Source organism: Cheilinus undulatus, linkage group 17, assembly GCF_018320785.1.
Source record: "Cheilinus undulatus linkage group 17, ASM1832078v1, whole genome shotgun sequence".
In the NCBI taxonomy this organism is placed as follows: domain Eukaryota; kingdom Metazoa; phylum Chordata; class Actinopteri; order Labriformes; family Labridae; genus Cheilinus; species Cheilinus undulatus.
The window spans coordinates 15304109-15330299 of NC_054881.1; the positions used below are offsets into that span (position 1 = coordinate 15304109).

General features: G+C 39.4%; 1 protein-coding gene across 2 annotated transcripts in view; it reads right to left on the reverse strand.

Moving 5' to 3' along the window:
• The window catches only part of dym (dymeclin), a 103159-nt gene that overhangs the window by 28405 nt on the left and 48563 nt on the right, over positions 1-26191 (reverse strand). For both annotated transcript variants that reach the window (XM_041810924.1, XM_041810925.1), the window contains one exon: positions 1480-1662. In XM_041810924.1, the coding sequence (XP_041666858.1) occupies positions 1480-1662 (183 nt within the window). The remainder of the gene's footprint in view (positions 1-1479; positions 1663-26191) is intronic.

Below are 26191 nucleotides of genomic sequence, written 5' to 3' on the forward strand. Positions count from 1 at the left end.
TTGAAGCCTAAATTCTAGCAATAAACTGTGAGCGATATTATTCATAAAGTGTTTTAGCATGTGTGCTGCAAAGATTCTAATTACTCAGAGTGAGAACAACAATCTCTTCAGGGAAGACCTGTCAAAATAAGAGTAGGCTGTTCACATTTTTGAGCAGGCAACGTAAGGTTTAAAGACTGGGACTAGTGCTTCATAATAGAACAAGGTTTATTTAATCACAGTGATTAATATATTATAAGAGGGGGGTCTGGGGGTCATCCCCAGGAAATTTTGAGATTCCAGCACTGAATTTCCTGCATTTTGGTGAATATTTATGAAACGATTTGTGGTGGAAATTTAGTTAGAAATCAGAGGTAACTGATTAAAGAAGATTGGTATTTACTTCCTAAAGGTCACATTCTAGTGAGCTTGGATTTGTTGTTTCTCTCATGTTCATTTCAAAATGAGTAGTTTCATACAAAAAACAAATCACATTGAGGTCTGTTTACTGCTTTAACACCTAAAAAAAATAAAGACTATCTCAAGCTAACCTTACATACAGTGGCCTTAAATTTCAAAAAGTCAAATACAAGACTTTTTAAGACTTTGTAGGGATTTGCAGCAACCCTGTTATAACTAATTTATTTAAAAAGATTAGTTTAATATGGCTAAAAAGTTAGAAAATCATGACATTCAGAGGCATCTCTGTATTGATTACTTTTTTTTGTGTATACTGCAGGTGCAGCTCTTAAAACTCCCTTGATAGTCAACAGAGCTAAAGAGGGACATTGAGCTTGATGATCAAGCTACGCTTTACATCACTACACCTTTTAAGTCCATAATGACCAATTCAGTTGCTCCCTGCTGTTCAGTAACATGAGCATGGGCATCCTTTTCTTACACCCGCACCCCGCATCATGGTTTCTTTTCATCATTTGCTCTTTTTTTTAAATGAAAATCAGGGTTAATGAGGCTTTAAATACATTATGATTAAGAGTGTTGACATTACTTAGAATGAGGAGCACCATTTGTCCTTGCCTGAAACTTTGGGAAACAACCAAAAAGGTACTAGTATCAAAAACTGCCCATGCTTTTACACCATACTGCCATATTTTAATGTAGAGTTGACCTTAAATCTGTTTATTTTATGAGCATATTGGATGTATTATTGGCCGCTCATTGACTGGTATACTTAGCCATGCCCTATATCTTATTTTTGGCATCATACTAGAAAACTCTGATGCCACAACTAGAATTGAAAAACTTTTATTTTGATATCTGGTTGTCTATCAGGTCTAAAGCCAAATAAATAATGTCAAAAGCGAAACAAAGTAGAGGGTTCAGGTCAAAAGGATTTGAATGTAATTGTGTATTCCTAATGTAAATGAGTGTACATGTAGATACAGATGTTTGCATACAAACAACTGGGTGCATTGGAAATTTGGGGGCAGGTTTTATTTCTTTTTGTTTTAAAGTTTGAAGGGGGTTAGTTTAACTGACCGTGTCCAGGTTCTGCATGATGTCCTGGAAGGATGGGTGCGTCCTGAACTGCTCAAACAGCTCCCTCTTATAGAGAAGCGCGTACACCAGGTTGGGATTGTGGTGGAGAGAGTTGCACAAGCAGGAGTTGATGATCTCCAACATCATGCGGATCACCTCCTCGATCACATTCAGGTCCTGGGCCTGGGGGAGAGGGAAGATGTAAAGGTTAATTGGTTTCCCCACTACACTGCTTTCACTCATAATGGTGTTTTTTTTTAATGATTGCCTCCTGATAGTTTGATCAGCGGGGGGGAACAGAGGGCTGGAGAGACACAGCAGGGGTGATGATGGGGAGGAAGGAGGAGGAATGAAAGATGTCGCAAAGTTGTCGAGCCAAGGTCTTCGTGGGGGACAGATAGGTGACCTAGTAAGCCACAGATCCGGTCATGTCACAGTGTGTTTCCTCTGGGGGCGACACCAACTGTCGCTGGCGACAGGTGACGGCACGGGAAGAGAGGGATGTGGGAACGATGGAGCGGAGGTGGAAGAGGGTTGAGTGGGTGGCTGACATGATGCGTTACTTGCAAAGTTCTCTCACAAAGCAGGCTGGGTAAAAATCTCTGGACAATTCACTTTCCTGTCAGAGAGTTAAATGAGAAGTTTGATACCACCTGTATGTTGCCACAGTAAATATAAAGCTAGGAACAGCAGCCTGATGGCAAAACTTCATAAAACACCTGTGAACCAGGGGAAAATATGTAGCCTTGCTCCAAACAGAGACTGATAAACCAACCAATCACCAGATCTATTCAAGAATGGAAGGTGGGTCTTCAGTGGAAGTTAAAACGCTACAATTACAGAGATTTTGGATCTTTAAGAATGTTTACGTGCTTCAAACATGTTGTCCACCATTAAAGCCAAATTGAGCTATTTCTTAACCTAATCTTAAACTTCCCAAGAAAGGTATTTAGAGTGAAAACACCTGCAGTGATTGCCAGTGTTCCCTATATCCCTTGGGTGCACCTTGGCAAGAAATCTGAAGTTCTTCTAGCAAACAATTGGAAGAATTTGATGCAGTCAGAGGCCCGAAAGTGCTACAAGCTATTTCAGCTTAGATATGTTGTCCTTCAATTGAAATGCAAAATACTTCACACAAATACATGAGATACCAGCATAAGATGGACAATGATGACAGACAGACATAACAGTGTTTAACCTGCATATATATAACACAATTATAGGCATCCATTACACATTACATGTTAGTATTTGGGAGCAATGTGAGGTTAAAGAAGCTGGGGATCAAACCCCCGACCTTCTGGTTTTGAGACGACCACCTCTAACCGCAGTTAGCGGTTAGAGGTGGTCGGAGGTAACTCATTATTAGCACTCATGACCATCTATGATACCTTATAACAGTAATCATAACTAATTATAATTTCAGTGTATAATGACTTATAATGTCTTACAGTGCATTAGTGCACTTATGTTATAATGCATTGGTTCCTATATCGTATCGTATCAGATGTAATCCAATCCTATCAAATTGTGTTGAATCATATTGTACTGTATATCACATTTAAAGCCTTTATTGTCATTGCTCATTGTAAAACAAAATTTGCCATTCTACTCTTAAAAACAAGGAGAACATACAAAAACGAGTCATAGATAGAGCTAGAAACAATTATAAAAAGTTTTGTGCATTCAACACAGTCTAGATTGTAAAAAAAAAGACAGTATTACATAGAAACAGAAAAATTCTACATGGTTTTTAGTCATATTGCAACAGCCGTATCACACAAGATGATAAGATTGCACCTTGAAAATAATCAGAATGTACCTTGTATCATATCATAATGTAAAGATGACATAATAGAAATACAAAACCTCATGAATGTTATGCACACACATGCTCACAGATGTGAGTCCAGTAATTGTCACAGTCTTCTTTGGGATTTGGCGGTCGTGTTTCTGGCTTTGTTCTTGTGGAGTTCAGTTTGATAACGGCTCTGGGGTGGAAACTGTTTCTAAACCTTGATGTGTGAGTTTTTAGAGCCCGCAAACATCGTCCACATGCCAAACAAGTAAAAAGGTGGTTGAAAGGGTGGGTGACATTCTTGAGAATGCAGCCAGCTCTGTGGAGTCGGCATGTTTTGAAGGACTGATTATTTTTTTCCGCATCGTATTTTATCGGGACACACTGTATCATATCGCATCACGTTTCGCATGGTATCATATCCTATCGCGTCATACTGTAACACAGCACATATTGTATTGTTTCATGTAATAATTTAGGGCCTTTTAACAATAATTCCTTTTAACTTCCTGTTTGGGGATTATTTTCAGCACTCAGTCTGTTGGTTTAAATCTTGATCAATGTTTTGGGGAGCTCAAAAAGTTCAGTTTTGATGACATTTTATTTTGTTATTAACACTTAACCTTTAACATTTGTACTACAAGTTCTAGCCTTCAAACCAGTAAACTTGCAGCCTTTTGTCTGCACTTCAGAGGAGAATTTGGTAGTTCTAAGAATCTAACTAAGCAGTGAGGTATTTTTAAATCTAATCACACCATCTACTTTATTCAGGGAACTTGCAGTTTAAGAGCTGAGATTCTATCAAGCATTGTTTTTGACTTACTGTGCTTACAACAATGTGTGCACACAACGAGACAGACGGAAGGATGGACAGACAGACGCCACCATGACAAGATAACAGCCCATATGGCATGTTTCATGGTGGCACAGAAAGGAAAGCCTGAGTGTGGGAAAATGAATCTTAAAACTTAACGAGAGATAAAAACAGGGCAACAATGAATCAGAGAAAACGGTTAAAGAGATGTGTGATTTCCTGCTGTTTGGCATAGCCTGATGTTATAATAGATAAGATCTCCCAATGATGCCTTCAGTTTCCAGACTAATCTAAAAATAAAAAAACACTGAATAGTGCCATTATTGCTCTCAAAGAAAAACACTGCTATTAAAATAGACTTCAGGCACGACTTTGTGTTTTATAGCTACTAAAAAAATAAAGATGTTTCATGACTGTCTCGTATTTTCCTCGTTAATTTAGGGTTTTTTGGAAATGTGCTTTGATTCCAATCTAATAACAGCATATCTATGTTAGGCAGATCTGAGAGAAATCATCAACAACAGCTAAGATGGAGCTGAGACAAAAATGCAGACTAAGAGAACGCAGGAGTCAAGAACATTGAAAGCAGCTTAGCTTAATGCGATGGTGTACTAATGAAATAAGTCCAACAGCAGAAAGACCAACACTGTAACACACACGACAAAAGATTCTGTAACTGCTTTCAGTGCTGATCCTGCGTCTGTATGATTAGCAGCAATAGCATGACCGAGTCACACTGGCAATCTGCATGCCTGAGAATTATTCTGACAACAATGTACAGTACGTACTGCTAATTTTTTAAGTAAACACACGGCATAAACAACCTTAAAGCTTTTCTTTCAAGGCTTAAGACAAATCTACTTTGCAGGACTCTTTGAGTAAAAAACTTTGATGTCAAAGCTGGCATTTGCACCCCAAACACATCATTGAATTTTCTGTACATTCACCTGTAAAAAGCCAAAATTATCAATATACTACCTTCAGTTATGTGTTATAGTTGTATCTATTCATATAAACCCCAAAATACAACGAAAAATAATGGGAAAATACCAACTTATGGGCTTTTGATCCAAGAGAAACAGGGTATGAAACTTGGAATTTGTCAAACCATCTACCATTTTAATACTGACATAAGAGTAACAAGAATGTCTAGGGCCCTCTCGCTTGTAGAAAATAACGGACGAAGCCCAAGCGACATGAGCCATTTGGTTACCAAAGGGGGCTTCTGAGTCCCATCCATGGCAGTCAACACACTGAAAAGCCATCTAAATCTAGCTTTAGAACCTTGGTACTCAACTGGTGGGTAGGGACCCTAAAATGCATCATGAAGCCATTATCAGTGGGCTGCGGATGAGCTCCTGGTGAAAATATGTGGCAAAAAGTCCATGATGTTTTCTGTGTAGAAGACACTCTCTCCATCTATTTGTTCCATCACATCCTTCCAGTCCAAACTGCCCCCAATCATGTAAAGCATATGGATTTGCCAGATTCTGTGTCTGTCATCAGGCAGATCCATCTTGCAAAGTCTGAACTGATTGAGAACAGACCTGACCAATTATTTGAGGGGAATAGGCGGTAGCTCTAGGGAGGATTTAGTTGTACTGGAAGCCAATACGAAAGTGATGGACAGAATGTTCTGAGAAGTCCTAACCTTCCTAAACGCTTTGTACGGGTGGTTTCTCAAGTGGATGTGAAGTATATCCTATGCAATGGAGGTATGACACTGTCAATATGGCCTACCAGGTTAGTTGCCACTTGGAAGACCCCTGTAAAAGGCAGACAATAAGGACCTAAATAAGAGTGGACAAAACTACTGACACTATAATGGCAGCTTTTCTCTTAATAGAGGAAAGATTGCACCATAACACATGGGTAGTGTGACATGATTGCCATCACCCCCACCTGCTAGTTTCCTCTTCAAGTATTTCCTGCTTCATTCTCTCATCAGCTCAACCCAACTGCATGCAGAAATTCTGGCTGCGATCGGCAGGAAAATTCTGGGAAAAGTTGGGGTTTGCATTCACACAAGCAGCTCACCCTCGAAATATTCTGGAAATTTTTAGAAGTTTTGTCGACGTGTAAAAACGCCCTTGCATATTTCCATGAAGGCCTGACTGTAGGAAAAATTCTTATGACAAATAAAACTTCCCTGCAGTGTGTGAGCATTAATTTACATGATAAAACAGCCTTATACATGTTGACTTGGTTATGTTTATACTTATGTAGTACTTGTTCAAAAACGCCTAAGACTCATGAAAGTCTGAGATATGTGCAAGATAAGTCAGCAACATAAAGACAAGGAAAACTGCATAACTACATTATGTATGGTTATTGCAAGGTTGTGAAAGGGGGTAAGAAGGAAAGAAACTTTATTAAAGTTCAGACAGCTCAGCCAGTTAGTCCCGAACTTTAATCACTTAGATTTACAGGAGGTCCCATCTTTGACAGCACTCATCAGCAGCTGTCTGAGGAGTAATATCCTGCTTTATTTCAGGAACCAAATGAAAGAAAGTGAATTCTCAATGAAGTATTAATTTCTGTAAAATCCATTAGAATAAAGTGCTGAGAAAGCCAGTTTAATCTGTACAGTATGGATCTATAAATCAATAAGGGCTTATGATTAAAAATCCTCTGCACCATGCGACTCATTAAAACCCTTAAAAATTTTGTATGAAAAAAAATTTGGCCTCCAAATCTCCGTTGCAAGACTTATCCTGGAGGATTAATTTTCATGACGAACATCATTGTTCCAATGATGACCTGTTTTGACCAAGAATTTGCTAATACCAGCTAAGACCAGATTCAAAAAACACAGCAGCTCAGCGAGACTGCAGCGGCAAGCTGATTGGGAGCCGAGATTCAGCCTCCAATCTGGGCGAACCATCTGTAACAGAACTGCATGTGGCTGCATTTTACACTCACTCTTCTGTGTCCTGCTTAAGAAACAAGTCCTTATCTTATAAATAACTCTGCTTGCTGTGTGGCCTTTTTTGAGCTGTAGCCACACATACGCAGAAAAAACACAAAGAACAACAATGTAGAAAAAGGCAGGAAGATCAGTGTAGCAGTTTATCACAACTGTATCATCATTGTGATATGACCATTTCTGATAATGCAGTAAATGCAAAAAAGTGCTTTTATGTTATTCCTTATACATTATAATATATTATAATAAGCATCGGTATCTCTGCATGTGTGCCTTTCACCTGTGGGATGGAGGCCTCTGTAAAGTGGTCATGTTTCACACCCTTTTGATTCGATCAAATGAAGCTATTAGACACTTTCAGATGAGTTGGTGCCAGGTTAGAGGTGAGAAAAAGGCATTTGGATTTTTTTGGATTCAGGGGACACATTTTGCTAATCCTGTAAGGTGTAAGAAACTGATGGATATGAAAACAGGTCAACAAATCCTCCTAACAAGAAGAAGAAGAAGAAGAAGAAGAAGAAGAAGAAGAAGGAGTAGGAGAAGAAGACAATGGCATGGGTTTAATGTCAGACAGAGGGAGAAAAAAGTAAAACCATGAACTGTAATATGTTATGAAAATGCACCAAACTTTAGTGAAAAAATATTTTAATCTCAGCCTGGACTCACCCTTTAACTAGCCTCCTATTTTCTTCAGTTGGTAAGATATCATTATGTCATCACACAGTTTCATGTTACTGATGTTACTAATGTTGGAATTGCTTTAACATCATATTATTGTTATCATGGGCCCAAATCATAAACCATATCATCTTATTTTGTATGATATGGTATAGTATCATATCCTATTGTATCGTGTTGTATGGTATCATATTGTATCGTATTGCACTTCATCGTACCGTATCGTATCATATTATATAATAATATTATACTGTGCCATCTCGCATTGTATAGTATCCTACTGTTTTTCACTGTACTGCATCCAAATTATGGTATCATAAGATAAGATAAACTTTAACGGTACCCCATCAGGGGAAATTTGGTCATTACAACATCTCAACAAGAGACGGACAGAAATTAGCAATATTTAACAAAAGTAAGAAATCAAATGTGCAAACAATACTTGAATACAATAAGACCAAAATTAGCAATAATAATAGCAATATCAATAATAATAATAATAACAACCCTATTGACATATTTACATGTGTACACCTATGCTTGACGAACCTAAGACCAGATTAGAAATAAAATTAACACAGTGGAAGGAGGGTCTAAAAATTCAAGGTAAACATTACACATCAGAAAAACAACAAATTTAATGTGCAGTTATCGTATGATATTGTACTCTATCATATTGTATTGTTTCGTAAAATATTGTATTGTGTTGTATCATACAAGGTTATAAAAGTTTTGGCTTTTTTTTGTTTTATTTTCACTTTTGTTTTCAATTTCAGTGTAGTTTTTATAGAATTTTAATTTCAATTCTGCAAAAATGCATTGTTTTAGTTTAGTTTTTATTAGGTCAGTTTTACTTTGCTCCAGAAATATCAGGGGTGGGACCCAAGAGAGCCAAAAAAGTAGGCATCATACAATTTTGAAAATATATTCAAAAAGTCCCTCACTTGTGAACAAGACGAGTGAGGGAAGAATGGGGCGGGAGATCGACAGTATTATTATTGTGATTGTCATCATCATTATTATTTGTTTTTGATGTACTCTGCATTGGCAGAAAAGGTGTCAACCATTCATGCCATTAAAGCATATTTTGAACTTTGAACGAGATCGCAGATACAGAAATGTTTAACTGAAAACATTTTGGAGATGCAAGGTCATGGTCAAAAACCACCATAGCTCGTCTTCTTGACCCACCACTGTACTTTCACTGTCTGATTATTGTATACCTTATTGGGGCATACAGTATAACCACCAGATGGTGGTTCTAGCTTTGACCATGAATCTGGATCAGACCAGTGAGAAGGATGCCATTAAGCATTAATCTACAGACTACTGGACATAGATGTGTGGAGGTAGGTAAGGTAAGCAAGAGATTCAGCTATAATGAGAATTGATTGTGCGTCTAGAAGCTGAGATGGCTCTCAGGGCTCGACTAGACTGCCTAGCTAGCCCTGCTCGCCTCTGTTCTGCCGTGGCAGGCCATAATTAGACTGAATACAGGGACAGAAGAGGGAGACAAGTGAGTAGGAGGCAGGAAAAAATGAAGACAGGGACGGAAATGGAAGCGCAGGAGAAGAGGAGTGGAGCAGGAGCTGGAGAAAGTGAATGTGATGAAGACAAGACAAAAGGAGGAAGAAGAAGGCAGGAGTAGGAGTGAGGGATGCCTTGTGTGTGTTTGTTCAGTAGCTTTGCGCCCAGCTTAATGAGATTAGCCTGGCAGGAAAAAAAATGCCACACTGGGGAATTCAGGTCACATGAAAATAGGCTAGCTAGACGTCTGCCTGGCTCTGTGTGTATGTTTGTCAAGTGGATGAGATTAAGAGGTCCATGGTCTACTTGAAACCCAGACAGGATTTAAATATATTGGCTCCTCCTCCTCCACCGCTTCCTACTCTGTTCTCTCACACATGTTTTTCCCCAAAAATATATCAACCAGACAGCCAGAAAACACCTGACATGTTTATATGACTGCATGAAACCATTAGAGACTATTTTTTTCCCCTTCCTCGCTACTTTTCCTCATTTATTCCTCCTCTTCCTCCAGTTGTCTGCTTTTTTCCAGCCTCCTTCATTGTCATTTAGTCACAACCACTCACGCCGCTATTTAATGCCTTCTCTCCACCCAGGAAAACACAGGCCTCAGACATGAGCCATATCATTAGTCTTGATGATCCTGCCCTCATTTTTACCAGTCCCACCATTCACACAAGCCTACAGGAAGCTTCACTATCTCTCTCTCTCTGTCTATGTGTGATTCTGCAGCTAATACTTCGACATGCTGGGCACAAACATGTTATGTCTGCAGGTGTGTTTGACCTTTGCTATCTGCCTGACAAGGAAAATTATAGTCTGCAGATGCAATCAGTGACAGGGAAGGACAGCGCCGACACGGTACTATCTGTATGGGTGTCTGTCTAGCCGTCCTATCATAGCCATGCATGTTTTTATACAAGTGTTTGTGTGTGTTTTTGGATAGGGTGTTTAGAGACACAGACATGCAAATCCCTGTAAAGTAGGAGCTGGCATCATTAAACCAATAGCTTAGTGATTCAGTGGCTGCTTGGTGCCGGCTGTTGCAGGGCAGACAAACCAGACGTATTAAGAAAGAGTTGTGACAAAGACAAGGGCAAGGAGATAAGCAGAGGCTGATACAAAGGGAGACAAACACAAGGAATAAGGTGCCAGACTTAAATATGGTGTTTTTACTGTGTAAGAATGCTAAATGTTAAACACAATGCAAATCTAAGCAAGTGGATTCATCTCAATTCTTATCCAAAATATCTCATTGCTCTTATTTTTAGCCTAATTTACCTGACAAGTCCAGAATAAATGGAATATCTAAGTAATGAAGCTTAAATAAAACAGAGTAATATAAAATGTACCAATACAGAGTAAAAAAAGTGGCTGCAGTAGAAGAAAATAAAATATGAATATTTTGACAAATATAATCAAAGGTATATAAAGTGAAATAAAGACAAAAAGGTGTGTAAGTGCAAAAAAAGACAAAGTTACAGTAGTGGCTGTTGAGTGGTCACCAGAGTAACTCTGTGACTGTTGAGTGGTCAGCAGAGTAACTCTGTGACTGTTGAGTGGTCACCAGAGTAACTCTGTGACTGTTGAGTAGTCATCAGAGTAACTCTGTGACTGTTGAGTGGTCACCAGAGTAACTCTATAACAGCTGACAAGTCATCAGAGTAACTCTGTCACTTGTGAGTTGTCATCAAAGTAACTATGTGACTTGTGAGTGGTCATCAGAGTAACTCTGTGACTGTTGAGTGGTCACCAGAGTAACTCTATGACTGTTGAGAGGTCATTTGAGTTACTCTGTGACTGCTGAGTGGTCACCAGAGTAACTCTATGACTGTTAAGTGGTCATCAGAGTAACTCTGTGACTGTTGAGTGGTCACCAGAGTAACTCTGTGACTGTTGAGTGGTCACCAGAGTAACTCTATAACAGCTGACAAGTCATCAGAGTAACTCTGTGACTGCTGAGTGGTCACCAGAGTAACTCTATGACTGTTAAGTGGTCATCAGAGTAACTCTGTGACTGTTGAGTGGTCACCAGAGTAACTCTATAACAGCTGACAAGTCATCAGAGTAACTCTGTGACTGCTGAGTGGTCACCAGAGTAACTCTATGACTGTTAAGTGGTCATCAGAGTAACTCTGTGACTGTTGAGTGGTCACCAGAGTAAGTCTGTGATTGTTGAGTGGCTCTCTGCATTTTTGTTTTCATTTCTGTACTCATGTCACTACAGCCCTTCCCCCTTTTGTTCTATACTTGTTTGTAGAGATTTGTATCTTTAGTTTTAATTTTGATTTGTTTTGTTGTCTTTCGATACAATTTTGTCTATCTATAAAACATCTAGGCAAAATATGAAATCATTGTGAATCTGACTGTGCAAGAAGCTGAAACTTAAATGACAATTAGTTTCAAAATAAATAAAAGGTATTTCTTTTTTTACTTTCAGTGATATTATAATGGGTAGAGAGAAAGGAGGGTTGAATGAGACAAATAGATGGGAATGGCACATTAAGGGAAGAAAAAAAAAAACACCACGTGGACAGACAGAGAGGGTCAGACTGGCTGAGTTTCAGCAGCAGCCTGCTCAGTCTTTTGGGAGTTTTTAAAATAGGTCATTGTCTGCCCCGCATTATGGTCCCACGGCCATGTCATAATCACACCATTTTGTGGAGCATTGTGCCCAGGTCAGCCTCTTATTACCCCACAGCTCCACAAAACATCCTTTGTTGCACACAAAACACACACACACAAAATGATGCACAAGACAGTGAAGTATAGTTCCAACAATGCCGTCTGCATCTGGGGTTTTTGTAGGATAAAGACTGTATTGGAGAACTGCTGCATCACTGTCTGTCCTAGGGTGAGTCAGTGAGGGTTACCCAAAATATAAGATTAGCTAGGATACAATATAATAGATTACAATACGTTACTGTCCAATATCTTAATGAAATATTTTCTATGAAACAATTCAGTGCAATATGATAAATTAACATTGGACATGAAATGATACAACACATTACAATGCAACACCATACAATATCCCAACATGCTATAAATTACTATACCATACCATATGAAACAATGCAATATTTTAGGATGTTACACAGCAATATGATGCAATACTTTTAAACACATAATGATGCACAGCATGATATGTGATATGATATGACAGCACAGCCGATGACAAACATAATTTCAAGATAGAGTGATTTTGCAATAATTTACATACTGCAAAACAAGCCTATAAGAATAAATTCCAGTAAACTGGATAAAATAAATGGACAAAAAGAGGTGAAGTGCAGAAAAAATTATTTTGACTCTGCAGAGGTGACAACCAGGGCCAGAGGTATCATGCTTTTGTTTAGTCCATCCATTGGTCTGTCTATGGTTTGGAATGGTATGGTATGTTAAGGCAGGGTCAAATATGGTAGGGCAGGATAGGATAGGGTATGGTAGGGTAATGTAGGATAGGGTAGGGTATGGTAGGGTATGGGTAGAGTATGGTAGGGTAGGGAAGGGTAGGGTGCGGTAGGGTAAGGGTAGGATAGGGTCGGGGTTCCTTAACTTTTAAGCCTCCGTAATAAAGTTGCCAAGGACCATGAACACTGTACCCAAGTGTGATAGAGAACAGTTGAAAACAGCTATGCACATTCAAGAAAAGTAGTGAGTAGACTTACATCTTAAGGGTTTTAATCTTTACAAACATTTATTTGATTTCAGCAAAATCTCAAGAAATTACCATTATTCTTATTCTAAATTTAACAAATTGTATGCTGTTTTTTTTCAGTTGCTAAAATGTACAATTGGATATGATTTCAAATATTCCTTCATTTTTAGAAGGCATCTGGCAACCCCCCTCTCAGTAACCTGCAACCCCCGAGGTTACAAACCCCACCTTGATATGGCATAATATGGCCCGGCATGGTGTGGTATAGTATGGTATATGATGGTAGGGTAGGATATGGTATGGTATAGTATTTTAAGGTATGGTTGCGCAGGATAGGTTCAGGTATGGTTTGGAATTGTATAGAAGGTGATCGCATGGCATGGCATGGCAGAGTTTTGTATGGTACATCACACTATGGAATGGGATAGGATTATGGTATGGAATCATATGGTATTGTAGGGCTATGCGTAGATTGGTATGGTATGGTACAGAGTAGTTTAATATAGTATGGCATTTTAAAGTTTGTATTGCATGTAATGGTATGGTATGGTACAGTATGGTAAGGTAAGGCATAGTTTTGTAAAGATATGGTTTGGTCTGGTGTGGTCTGGTGTGGTCTGTTATGGTCTGGTCTGGTCTATTATGGTCTGGTCTGGTCTGGTTTGGTCTGGTCTGGTCTTGTATGGTCTGCTATGGTCTGGTATGATATGGAGTGCAAAATAATATAGGAAAAACCTGTGATATATTTTATTCCAATGCCATAAAAAGCTATTTTTGATCATTAAGAAAGTATGCAAGTAATGCACTGTATTTTGATGTTCATGTATAATCATTCATTCTAACAACTACACTTTATTCCTTTTTGATTCTTTTAGTCATCTTTGGATCTCAAACATCACACACCACCCAGTCTCCTGACAGCGGCTCTGTCATATACGCACACAAACATATAGATACAGAGGAGTAACAGAGGAGAGAGAATAGATGGAGCAACATTTTTTTATGAACTTATGAAATAAACACATCACTTATTGTCTAGCTTGAACAACATTTGTAGTGATATTCAACATTAAGGAAATCTCTCACACTATAGTTCACACCTGCAGCTGTAACATACTTAACCAGAGGTACATCCATGGCATTAAAAACACGTAGCCACAGCATTAATGTGTGCCAGGGTGAGGTGCTGCTAATAGCAAGAATACACTCATGTTAGATCAGCCTGGCATAAAAGAGCGCCCTTGTGCGTCACGGCCATGTAACTATGAGAGCAGCAGTGTCGCCTGCAGTCTGAGTATTTTACAAGCAAGTGACTCAGAGTCTGCATACATAGTGCTCAGTTTTCTAACTGCTTATGATTATATATTAAGAGTTTTTATTAGTCAAGAATAAACTCACGGTTTGGGTTTTATTAATAAAACAGAAGTGGCTCAATGATGTGCTGAAGAGTTATGAATGTGATGATTGAAACTGGCAGGTACGTCTGTTTAGAGTGCCATGGTTTTTACATAAAATATCTATATTTGGCACCAGTGGTTCAATAATTGTATCACATTAGTCATTAAAAAAATACACTGTATTATTAGTACTTTGTCAAACCTAGTCTGTGTGAAGAGAAGGCCAGTTGTATTCCCAGAGACTTTATTATGAGCGAAAACAAGCACCCTGTTCCTTAACTTAACCAGTAAGAGGGCTGGGGGCAAAGCAGCAGTAATGTCCATGATGCTGTGAGTGAAAAAGATAAAACAGATGACGCCAACAGCTGTAACGGAGCTCCGGCAGCAAAAGGTGGGCAGTGCTAATTGATCTGCTGCTGGCTGTGCTCTGTTGTGCAGCGCCTGGATCAGGAAAAAGACCAGGGCACAGCGGGGCTGCCCTAATTAGCATTTGGAAGCAGACAATCATTAGGACCCCAGAACACCTGCCGCCTGCAGAGGTGGCTCTCCCATTGCCCGCGAATGAGCTCAGACAGAGACGGGGAGACGGAGGAGAGAAAATGAGAGGCTGACAGATGTAAAGCCTGACAAGTAAAAGAAAAAAAAAAGTACGGCTAGCATCATTTTCACGGCACAGGTGAGGAAAGAACCAGAGGATAAGAAAGTAAAAAAGGAGGTTAGTGAGTAAGTCAGCTCTCAGCAGGATACCGCCTTAATGAGTGGCACACAAGGGGACAGACTTGATATAACGAGCTACCTAAAGGGTGGCGACAATCTGAGAAAAGGTTAGAATTAGCAAAGCTCTACTCCTTTAAGTCTCCTTCTACTTAGTGATAACTTTCTGAAGACCACCAAAGACTTTTGTCTTACTTGGATCTTGTTTCCTTTAGAACAGGAGAAATTCATAGCTTTGTCAAACTTGATCTACTGCAGCTTATTACTAATGAACTTAAGCAGATGCTAGGATACTAGGAACAGAGAACACTGAAATATGATGCAGAGGACCCAATATGATACTTGAATTTGAAGGCCCGTCAGTTACTGAAACTCTGACCAGCAGCTTGCACAAGGAAGCATTTTGCCAAGCTGAATTTTCGGCATCTTAAAGGGAAGGTAAGCAGCAGTAAAAGCAATTAAAATGTGAACTTCCATGTATTTGTTAGCACATACAGTCATATTTACAGTTATGTTGAGCTACAGCTTGCAATTCTTGCAATAGGGCAGGAAGGGATTTCTGCATAGAGAGGCACTGTCAAAAAGATGAAGATTTTTGCTGGTCGAATTTGGGGGGTAATAACCTGTACAAGTTCTGAAAGTAGTGCCACAGAAAGGTAAAAAAAAACTGAAAAACCTCATGGAGAAACTGCAGCATGTACAGATAAAAAACTTAAACTAAAGTCTGTAGGAGTGGAGTTACACAATGCTTATGTTTGGACCACTTTGTTAAAGGTATAGCAATAATAATTTAGCCACAAAATGTTATCAGTCTTGCTAAAATCTATAGAAACACAGACCAGCGTGGCAGTATTTCTGGAAATGTATGTTCTCACTCGGTACAATGTCTGCAGCTTGTGATTTGCAGTTACATAAATAGAAAAAACAGCAATTCTTATTCGACATACTCAGCCGAGCAGAAAAAGGCGACAGTCATTCACTGTTGCTTTTGATCTGAGGTTGTCGCCCCAGTAATGTTTGATACTGACTGCCTCCATGCCAGGCAAATCGGTGAAGTTGTGGGAAAAATTCCTATTCGACAGAGTGCGGGGATCATGAGCATGGAGATCATGGAGCACTGATGATCACTGCTGATCTAAAGACCCCAACGCACTAACTACAGCTGGCTGGCCCTCACTGACAACTCGCAGACCAAATCACTGCCATGTCCTCATTTATAAGGTAATACTCAATCTGCCTCCCTCATAATTGTTTAATTTTATTCATGTGAAAAGCGTTGGAAGCTACAGTCTTCACTTTGTGATTCAGTCACAAGATTTACCTTTCTTGTTAGACTATCTGTTGGCTTTTATTTTGATAGGACTGCTGAAGAGAGACAGGAAATTTGGAGAAAGAGAGAGAGACTGGGTAAGACATGCACCAACCAGTGCCAGGATCAGGATTCAAACCTGCAACCACAGCATAAAGCAGTGGTTCCCAACCATCTGTCCATGGAGCCCCCCTACTTGTGTCTAAGAAAAGCTGAAGGCCTACAAGAATGAAAAAGTGACAGACTGCTATCAAAATTTAACATCAATTTTAATTGTTTCAAGGACAACCCTAAAAAGTAGGTCCAGATATGTTTATCAGAGATGCTTGCATAAATTATCAAAGTAAAGGTTTTGCCATGATCTTAGTTAAGAGATCCCAGATCTGCCTATGGGAACCAGGGGCACAGAGGACTGTAGCATCTCTCTATTAGTGCCTGCTGATATTACCAGCAATATATCGACTGTAAATATCTGCCATGAAATTAGTTGGTAGAGTTTTAGGTTGAACCAACAAACCTACATCAGCTTACGTCTTTTCTGTGTTTATCCTCATCCCTTAAACTTTATAGTGTGTTCGAAGGACTTACGCTCTAAGTCTGAGCTACATTTCTACATACGCTGTATACTGTATACTCTGAGCATGACCATAATCCACAAAAAGACTTACTACTTCTGTTATTTATTTCAAGGCTTCTCCTGCACATTGAAATTGCTGTATAAAAATTTGGCCTAAGGAGCTGACCTCTTTAAATCAATGGAACAAGATGTATTAGGCTGTAGATGCTTTGACTGATGACTCTCTGTTCTGTGACCCACGATTGGTTGATATGTTTGTCAACTAGAGCTTTAGTACACTCACTTTCCCTACAACTCCCAGCTGTGTTTTCATGTTTCCATTTCCTGCCCCCATCTGAGTTTTGCGCATGATTGGGATCACATGAACCAAAACAAGCTATAGCTGAGTTTAGCCATTTAATTGGACTACTGGCCTCGTCCCTGTATTCAGGCTTCAGGGGAGAATAGATTTATTGATGGAAGTATGTCCAACTCTGCTACAGTAGGATAGCTTGATACCGTTGGACCTTCTTCCAGTTGGCCTATTACTCCAGTTGACACAATATAAACCATGTCTTCTCATCTGTCCAAAAATGAGTAGTTCTCATTGTATTATGTCGATACTTCTGTTGCATTTTCTTCCAGCCCTCTTCTATACATTTAAACTCCTTGACTTGCAGGTGAAAGCCCAGTGCAGCCCAGAATCATGTAAATGCACTGACTGAGGGAGCAGTGTTTCTTTAATGCAGTGCACATCTGTGTTAACAAAGCCTTGGAGACAGAAAGGTGTTTCTGATGAAACCTTCAGTAAAAGCTATGAGTGAATAGCTCATTATGTAGCTCTGAATTTAAAGGAATTACATGTGTGGATGGAAAAAAGTATGACTGATGTTTTTGGTCGTGATGTGCTGATACAAACGGTTCAACAAGGCTTGTTAGCTAGGTCAACGTGTTCTCCAGTAATCATAAAACAAGAATGATTCAGAAGCCCTGGCTACACAAGTTTGATGCACTTAATTAACATTAGCTTAGTTGGTAGAGAGGGCACCCAAACACAGAAGCTACAGATCCTGGTGTTGTTCGATGCTTCTCCACTCTCCCTCCCCATATTTCTTGTCCCTCTTCAGCTGTTCTATCAAATAAAAGCAAAAAAATAGTTTAGAGTGACTTTAGACCACAAGCCAACAGCTACAACTTTCACAAAACATTAAAGCCATAAAATGGTATGAAATTTAGAAAAGCAAAACGAGCAGGCAACCTTTACCTCCCTCATTTCTTTCCCCATCTCACCGTTCTGGATGTTTTCACATGAAATGACAGGGCATTCTGTGAGCGAGCCAATGTAACCTCTGATTTCAGAGAAAAGTGCCGTGATAATGGACATCAGTCTCTCTGGCCTGATTGGTTGAACATCAAAAGACTATCGGAAATGTGACAGGATAATGTAACTTTGCACTTCAATCAATCCAGTCCTACTTTCAGGCGCACCATGTATAAAGACAGACGTCCATGTCTGTGCTCAGACATCATGTTGTCTCAGAGTCGCCATCAGTACCGTGGAATTACATGTCAGCGTACGGCTGGGTGATGAAACTGTCACATTTAACCATCTAGCAGACTGAGAGGTATAAGAGAAAATGTATGAGTTTCTCATATGAGATTCAGCTATATGGACACTGCACAGAGCATAGACACAATCATTACATTTAAACATGTAAAGGGCAGAAAGATCAAGGGAGGATGGAAAGTATAAAGTAATAGTTTAAAAATAAGGTTTTTTTATATCAAAAGATTTTCAAAGTAAAATCCCATGAACAGCATGTCACATAAAAATGTGTTCTAAGACTAAAATGGAGAGGAAAACCCTACTTAAGTATGCGTTCATGGACTCTGAAAAACTAGAAATCCTTGACGAATCCTAAATGGAGGCTACAGTATAAAAAGATGAGGTAAATAAAACATTAATGATGATAACACTATTTAATATAAACTATTTAATATACTTTTACAAATCTAACAGACTGCATCATATCTACCACACCTTTTGCCATAACATGTACTGCTGAATTGTTCTTTAGCATATACTCTCTGTGTTATGATGTTTTATCAAATCATGCTGGGTTGAACTGTATTTTGTCTTGTACTGTGATATTACTGCATGTTGTGCCATGCCATGTTATTCATGTCTTTTACGTTGTATCATATTGTATTAACAAATTTATTAGACCACCTGTCATAAAAATGAGAAAACATATTTAGTGGAAATCTTTCAAAAACTTGTTTAAAACAAAAAAATTGTTGTTGTTATTTATTTGGCAAAAAACTGAAACAACTAATCAGTCCATTTTCTCACATAATAACCAAAAAAGGTCATGTTTTGCCCTGCGATTGACTGGCGACCAGTCAAGATTGTACCCTGTCTCTGGCCCAATGACAGCTGGGATGGGCTCCAGCCCCCAGCGATCCCCAATGGGACAAGCAGTATAGAAATTGGATGGATGGACATTGATAACAGCTTGCATTCTTGCTAGCATTGTTATTATGTATTTTTCCACAGTCTCTTTCGTTATTGAGTTCCAGATAGTTCCTAGCCATTCCCACAGACGTGCTTTAGATGAAACTTTTGTGCGATTAATCTTTGACTACTAAATCCCAAATTTGTTCAATAGAACTCTAATCCAGACTTTGACTTGGCCAGTCCATCAGTGCCAGTACTACAGATTCCTTTTTCTTGGTCAGATAGTCTCAGCACAGCTTTGAAGTCTGCTTGGGGTCTTGTTGGTATATGAACCCACAACTAATCGGATTCAGTCCAGAAGGGATTCCATTATGTACTGAAATGTTGTGGTAGATGTTCTTGTTCATGATACCATTGATTAGCACTAATTTTTCCATGTGTGAATCTCCACCGTGCTTCACTGTGAGTGCTTCTGGCATCAAAATGTTCTCCAGCTTTTCTGCAGACACAAACACAACGATGCCGACCTAAGACTTTAAACTTGGACTTGTCCAACCAGAGCACCTTCCTCCAGTCAACAGTCCAGTGTTTGTACTCCCTGGCAGATTTGAGGCATTTCTGGAAGTTTGCAGGCCTCAATAATGGCTTCTTAGCAGCTACTCTTCCCTTAAAGCCTTGTTCCATCAGTTGTGTGTTTATGGTAATTCTGGAGACTTGCTCAAACTCTGATCTACAAGCATTCGTCTCTGCCTGAAGATCAGCAGTGCTCTTTCTTCTGTCTCTTGCTTAAAATCTTCGGGTGTTTGACATCTGCTTCAGGTAACTTTCGTTTCCTGCCTATCCTTAGCGCATTTTGTTTCAGTCTCAGCTACTGACTCCAAAGCATACTTGACAACACAGTGAGAACACATTGTCTTTCCTTATTTGTCTCAGAGACCATCCAGCATGCTTTAATGCGGACTCTTTCATTTTCAGTGAGCTCTCTGTTCTACCATTTTGAATAGGAATGAGGAATTTAAAACTAAATTCACCCTTTTATACCCAAATTTGAGCAAGCTCACTGGGCTGGTCAGAAATTAATTACGCATAAGATTCAACCACTAAAACTAAATTTTCTGTTCAGAAATGCAAGTAAATGACTAGAATTGGACATCTTAATGAGGAAAAAATAATGTGCTTTACTATTTTTCAGCTTTTTCTGTAAAACTTTATATTTTAAAATGCATGGATAACAATAATAATTATGTTTTAGCATTTAAAAATAACATTTTGGTTAATATTGATGTATTAACCATTGCAGAAACATGAAAACCTTTATGTAATTACCAGGGCAGTTAATTCAGGGCAGCTGTTGCAAAAACCTTACACTGGGTGGTGGTCTAAATAAATTTAAGCACTGTATATAAGCAAAACTTGATTTGAGTCATTTTTTTGCTGTTATTTTTAAAAGGAAAGAAATAAATGAAGTAGGTGTAAAAAAAATTATAGATTTTTATTTTAGGTTGTCTCGCCCAGCCCTATAAGAAAGTGGTAAATTCCTGGAAGTCCTGATGATAAACAGAAGGCATAATGTTTATTATCTGTTGATACATCCTCAGGCTCTGCTGTTTTCCCTAAACAAGAGGAATGGTGCTACAGAGCTCATGCATGTGTCTACTCCGCCTATTAAAAAGAGATCACAGATTGTGACTCAACCAGTGCACATAAACACATAGACAGGGTGGTCCAACATGCTTCTGGCTCTGCTGCTGTGTGTGTGTTGGCAGTCTCTTCCCAGAAATGTGCAACAGTAAACAGACTAAGAGGCACAGAAGTAACATTACCACTACCACTGGCTGGGAGCATAAACAGTGACACACAATGCGCCGCAGAGAAACACAGCACATGCTTCCTTCTTTTCCTGCGTGGATGTGCCACTCTGTGTGCTAATACAGCATGTCACTGCACACATCTCAAAGGGCAAGAAAAAAAACATCTGCAACCAAAGGTGCAGAGGCTGCAGAGAGAAGTCCTTTGAGAGCTGCCCTGCTTGGACTGGGAGCCTCTGGTGTGTCCCCCGAGGGCTGGAGGGGCCCCGACCCTTCACTCTTTCCTCCCTGACACTAACCAGACACAGCAGCACAAATACACACAAGGATGAGGGCGTGTGTGTTACTGTTCAGTGTATGTGTAGAGAAAGACAGAGACCAAGAGGCAGACATAAAGAAGGGAAAAAAAGGAGACATTTACACATAAGCAGAAAGCAGGCAGCTTTAACACACAGCTTAAAGCATTTGACGACGTTTTTTCATATCCTCCTCTCGGTTTCTCCCTTGTAAAGAGAGCAATTACATGTCCAGGACAATCCCACATAAAACAAACATTAGTTCTCTCTCCAGAGCCAGACTCCAAAGCCAAATTACATTGGTTCCAGATGCCCATCACACACCCACCCTCTCTCAACCCCCCCCTTCTTCTCTACTTCTGCTTGTTGCTGCTCTCTATTGTTCCTCTCCTCATGTTTTACTCGTCTTCATGTCTCCCTATAGATCGCTAAACCTCCTCCATTCTCAAGTTGAGATGAGGGTTTGTGAATAAAACCAGAGAAGTCTGTTTCCAATTACACTCCAAGTGCAAGGGGAAGGGAGGGCCAGAGATGGAGACAACTGAGGAGCTAGCACGATAAAACTTTCTGTGTTATAACTGCACAGACAGGAAAGGCTAATTAATTAGTTTGATGTATATTTTCATTTAAAGGTCCTTTTAAGGAGTTTTACCTAGTAATGAAACCGACTGAAATCAAAACTGCTGCCTCTATGCAAGCTACAAAAGCAAACAAAACAATAGGAATGAAGGCTCACTGTTTCTAAATAATAGCTTTTTAATGCTCATAAATGCAGCCACAGGGTAGGTGTCAGATAAGATGATTTATAGCACATGCTAAGGATGTTTGCTGGGCTGAATCACTAATAAACCCTTATTCATAAGGTTACACTAAATCTGCTTAAATCATTCTTGTGTGATCCTATTTGTATGAGAAGTGTTGGGAGCTACCTCCATCGCTCTGTGACTCAGTCATAAGACTTATTTTTGCTATCTGCCCCCAAAAAGACACCTGTGTCTGGAAGGCCCAGTCACTTGTTTATCAGTATTCATGGCTACCATTACACCATGATGACAAAAGAACAATCCAAGCAACCCAGAAAAAAAGGTTATTGAAAAGTTTAAGTCCGGGGATGGATATAAAAAACATCCATGGGACTTAACGTCCTACAGAGTTCAGTAAAATCCATTATCAAGAAATTGAGGAATATGGCGCATGTGTAAATCTGCCTAGATAAGGCCATCCTCACAAACTGAGTGATCATGCGAGTGAGAGAGGCCACCAAGATACCTATAACTACTCTGAAGGAGTTAAAAGCTTCAGCAGGGCTCTTTCCCAGTCAAAGCTTCATGGAAGAGGAGCAAAGAGAAAGCCACTCTTGAAGAAAACTCATTAAATTCTCACTAGAGTTCACCAGAAGGCATGCGGGAGACTCTATGGTCAAGTTGAAGAAAGTTTGTTGGTTTGATGAGACCAAAATGGTGCTTTTTGACCATCAGACAAGATGCCATGTTTGGCAGACAAACCAAACACTCCACATCACTACAAACACACCATCCCCACTGTGAAGCACGGTGGTGGCAGCATCATGCCGTGGGGATGCTTCTCAGCAGCCAGCCCAGGAAGACTTGTAAAGGTAGAGGGTAAAATGAATGCTGAAGGACAATCTTATTCAGGCTGCAAGAGAACTAAGGCTTGGGAGAAGATTTATTTTCCAGCAACAAAAAGCTCAGACCTCAATTCAATAGTGAATTTGATGCTGGACTTGAAAAGGGCTGTTCACGTCCGATCTTTGTGCAACCTAACAGAGCTTGAGCAGATGAATTGCACAAATATAGTAGCAATAATGTATTAGTGAAATTTAGAGACTGAACATTAGCTTGTCTGTATTTTATTTGGATGGCTCAGATGGAAAATTATTTGATTTTTGCAAGAATCATATAAAATTTAGCATTATTTTGGCATTATCAAACCCTTATTTAAGCAGTAACCATCCTGGTCCCAATAGCTAAAACCAACCTTTGACCTTTACAGTAAAATGAAGACCAATAGAATAACAACCAGAGCTGAACACTTGTTATTGCTTACATAAAAGCTACTGTCCAAGACAAAATTAAATTGAATTTATATCTCCAGGTTGCTGTTTGTGTGCACTTGTTCAGAGTGTAAACAATACAATATGTTCCTTTAATCAAGAGATGACAACACAGCTACAAGTTTGCTTCTAGTTGTGAGATGTAGCTACTGAAACCCTTGTAGACATGGGAACCAATGTCAAATTGAGGCAGTATTGTCTAAACTCAAAGATAACAGCGGTATCACAAAAAAACAGCCTCATCTTTAAAGTCGATGACCCAGACAGCATGTCAGACATGCTTCTAGGAAATATTTTTGGTAGTAAAACTCCCATGAAACAATCATAGTGGAAACCGTACTTTTGCCCTTGAGTTATAAGCTGAAATTTTACAGCAGAGAAGCAGTAGATGTAACTCTATGGCCTCACATTGTGCGTGTAATAGTCTCATTATTGTTGTCACAACTATTAAAAACACAAAGAGGTCCCTATGAAGACTGCTGGCATGATATCCTCAACAGAGAGTAATCACTGCAAAGTAATCCATCTTTATGTTGTTTCCTTTTCCATTTTTCAGACATGTATGGTGGGTGTTTATGCATGTTTGTAAATAAAACAGAGCATTAAAATAAGCCCTGAAGGAAGGAAGCATCAAAACATTGATGAATAATTGCATTTTCTGTGTTTATGTGGGTGTGTGCATGGAGGTCCGTTAGTAAGAGGCCTCATCAGACAGTCGCTACACGCTTGAAGGAGCACTCAAATACACTCACGTTTCCTCAACACCTTAGGGCATCTATGGGGAGCCCCTAATACATCTCTGACCCCCGAGCACACACAAATATGTTGACGCACATGCAGGTTTATCCCGAACCCTGCAAATCTAATGAGACAGCCAGACTGAGACGTATACAGATGAACCTTAAGGCAAGGATGCATAAATAATAACACAATTGTTCATCATCAATAGTCAACAGAGTTCACTTATTGGTCAGGCATGGCAGCCATTAAGATCGATACATACTTGACTGAGAAAACATCATGATGAATTCATTAGATTAGGCTCTGCTGGTGACTAACTGCAGCAGCATTGTTAAGATTTCAATTTCAGATTAACGCTGATGATTCAGAGAAGTTTCAATATTACTTTGGTGCCACTGTGAGTGACATTCAAACATTCAATTTTCTAAAGCACTCGATACTTTCAGCAAATATTATTCTACAAGTGGAGACTCCATTTCAGAGCAAATTAAATGTGCGGAACGTGGGTTGGAAAAGTAATGAGAAGTAGACAAAGGAGTGGAATAGGCAGAGCTGCAGAGTATCAACCCGCAGCAACAGGACTTAAATTCTGATACGCTCCAAGAGGATGAATACGTAGAGGTGGTAAGAAAATGCGCAAGACATGCAAGTGAGTAATGGACTGCTGCACAAAACTGCTAGCAGGAGCAAAATGTTGAGCTGTCGCAGATGGATTCAAGTGCAGAGGATAATAGCACTGTGTCAGTGCCAAAGAATATTAAATTATTCTGCACAAAGCAGTTTTAAATAATAACAGCAGCTGATAAATGCATATGATTTACAATTATCCTGGATTATGGTTAAGCATGACAAGCAAAATTTAGAAATTTGCTTCCAAAAACACTATTTACAGCAAAATATAGAACATTAGATGCCTTTGTTTATATGCCACAGTCTGTTATTTGAAATTACCCTCCTGCTCCATTTCATTCAGCAAAGTCCACAACATGTAATGTCTGTGCAGCCGTGCCACTCCTTTAGTTCAGTCTGTTTCGCCAGCGCATCTAATAGCTTCAGTACGGTAATTTAGCTCTCAGCCTGCTGGGATTTTTTATCAGACAGACTCATAGCCTGCAAGTTTGCCACTTGTTGTCCTTACTGATGTGTTTTCAATTAAACCAGCACTTTACAACATTTATTTGCTGAATTGTATACTCCTAATTTTACTGTACATGCACACTTATGAGCTCACAAGGGAAAAAAGGGGTTAAAAAAGTGGGTCAAATCCCTGCAAGTCTGGGCTGTATCCTTATGTATTCCAGCATGTTCTGAGCATTGGAGCTAGTGCTTGCGTTAAACAGTGACGGGGTTAAATTTTCAGATCTGTTGGGTCTTGTGCAGCGCGAGACAGTGGCACCGTCACCAGAGTACCTCAGCACTTATACTGGTATACTGGTCACACTGGTATAGTATAAGCTGCAGGCAAATTTTTAGATGAAAAATGGATACTAAAAGTGGGGCTTATTCACCAGATTTTATGGCCTACAGTGAAAAATGTTGAGAACTACGCTTAGATTTGGACCTGTGATATAAAACAAAGGGCCACATCACAGGCTTTCTGTCTCTCTTTCTCTCTGAGCTTTTCAGGGTGTCTCCACTCTTTTCTTACTGTTAAGTTGTCCACGGTATGACATGGAATGGTGACAGAACAACCTGCCATTGCTTTACAGCCCCTCACAAAGCATTCTGGGAAAATATTATGGAGTTTAGCATTAGCCACTAGTAGGAGAGGTGACTGAAAATTGATTAAAAAGGATAAAAAGGTGTGCAATATTGGATTTACTGATGTGGATTTAATCTTTAAAGTCCCTGAAAAGTTACCCAAGTTCCAGGCTCGCTAGAGAAACTTCCTTAAGAAATTTTAAGTCATGGATAGTGTCACTGGAATGGCTGAACGGCTAGTGTCAAGAGGGGAA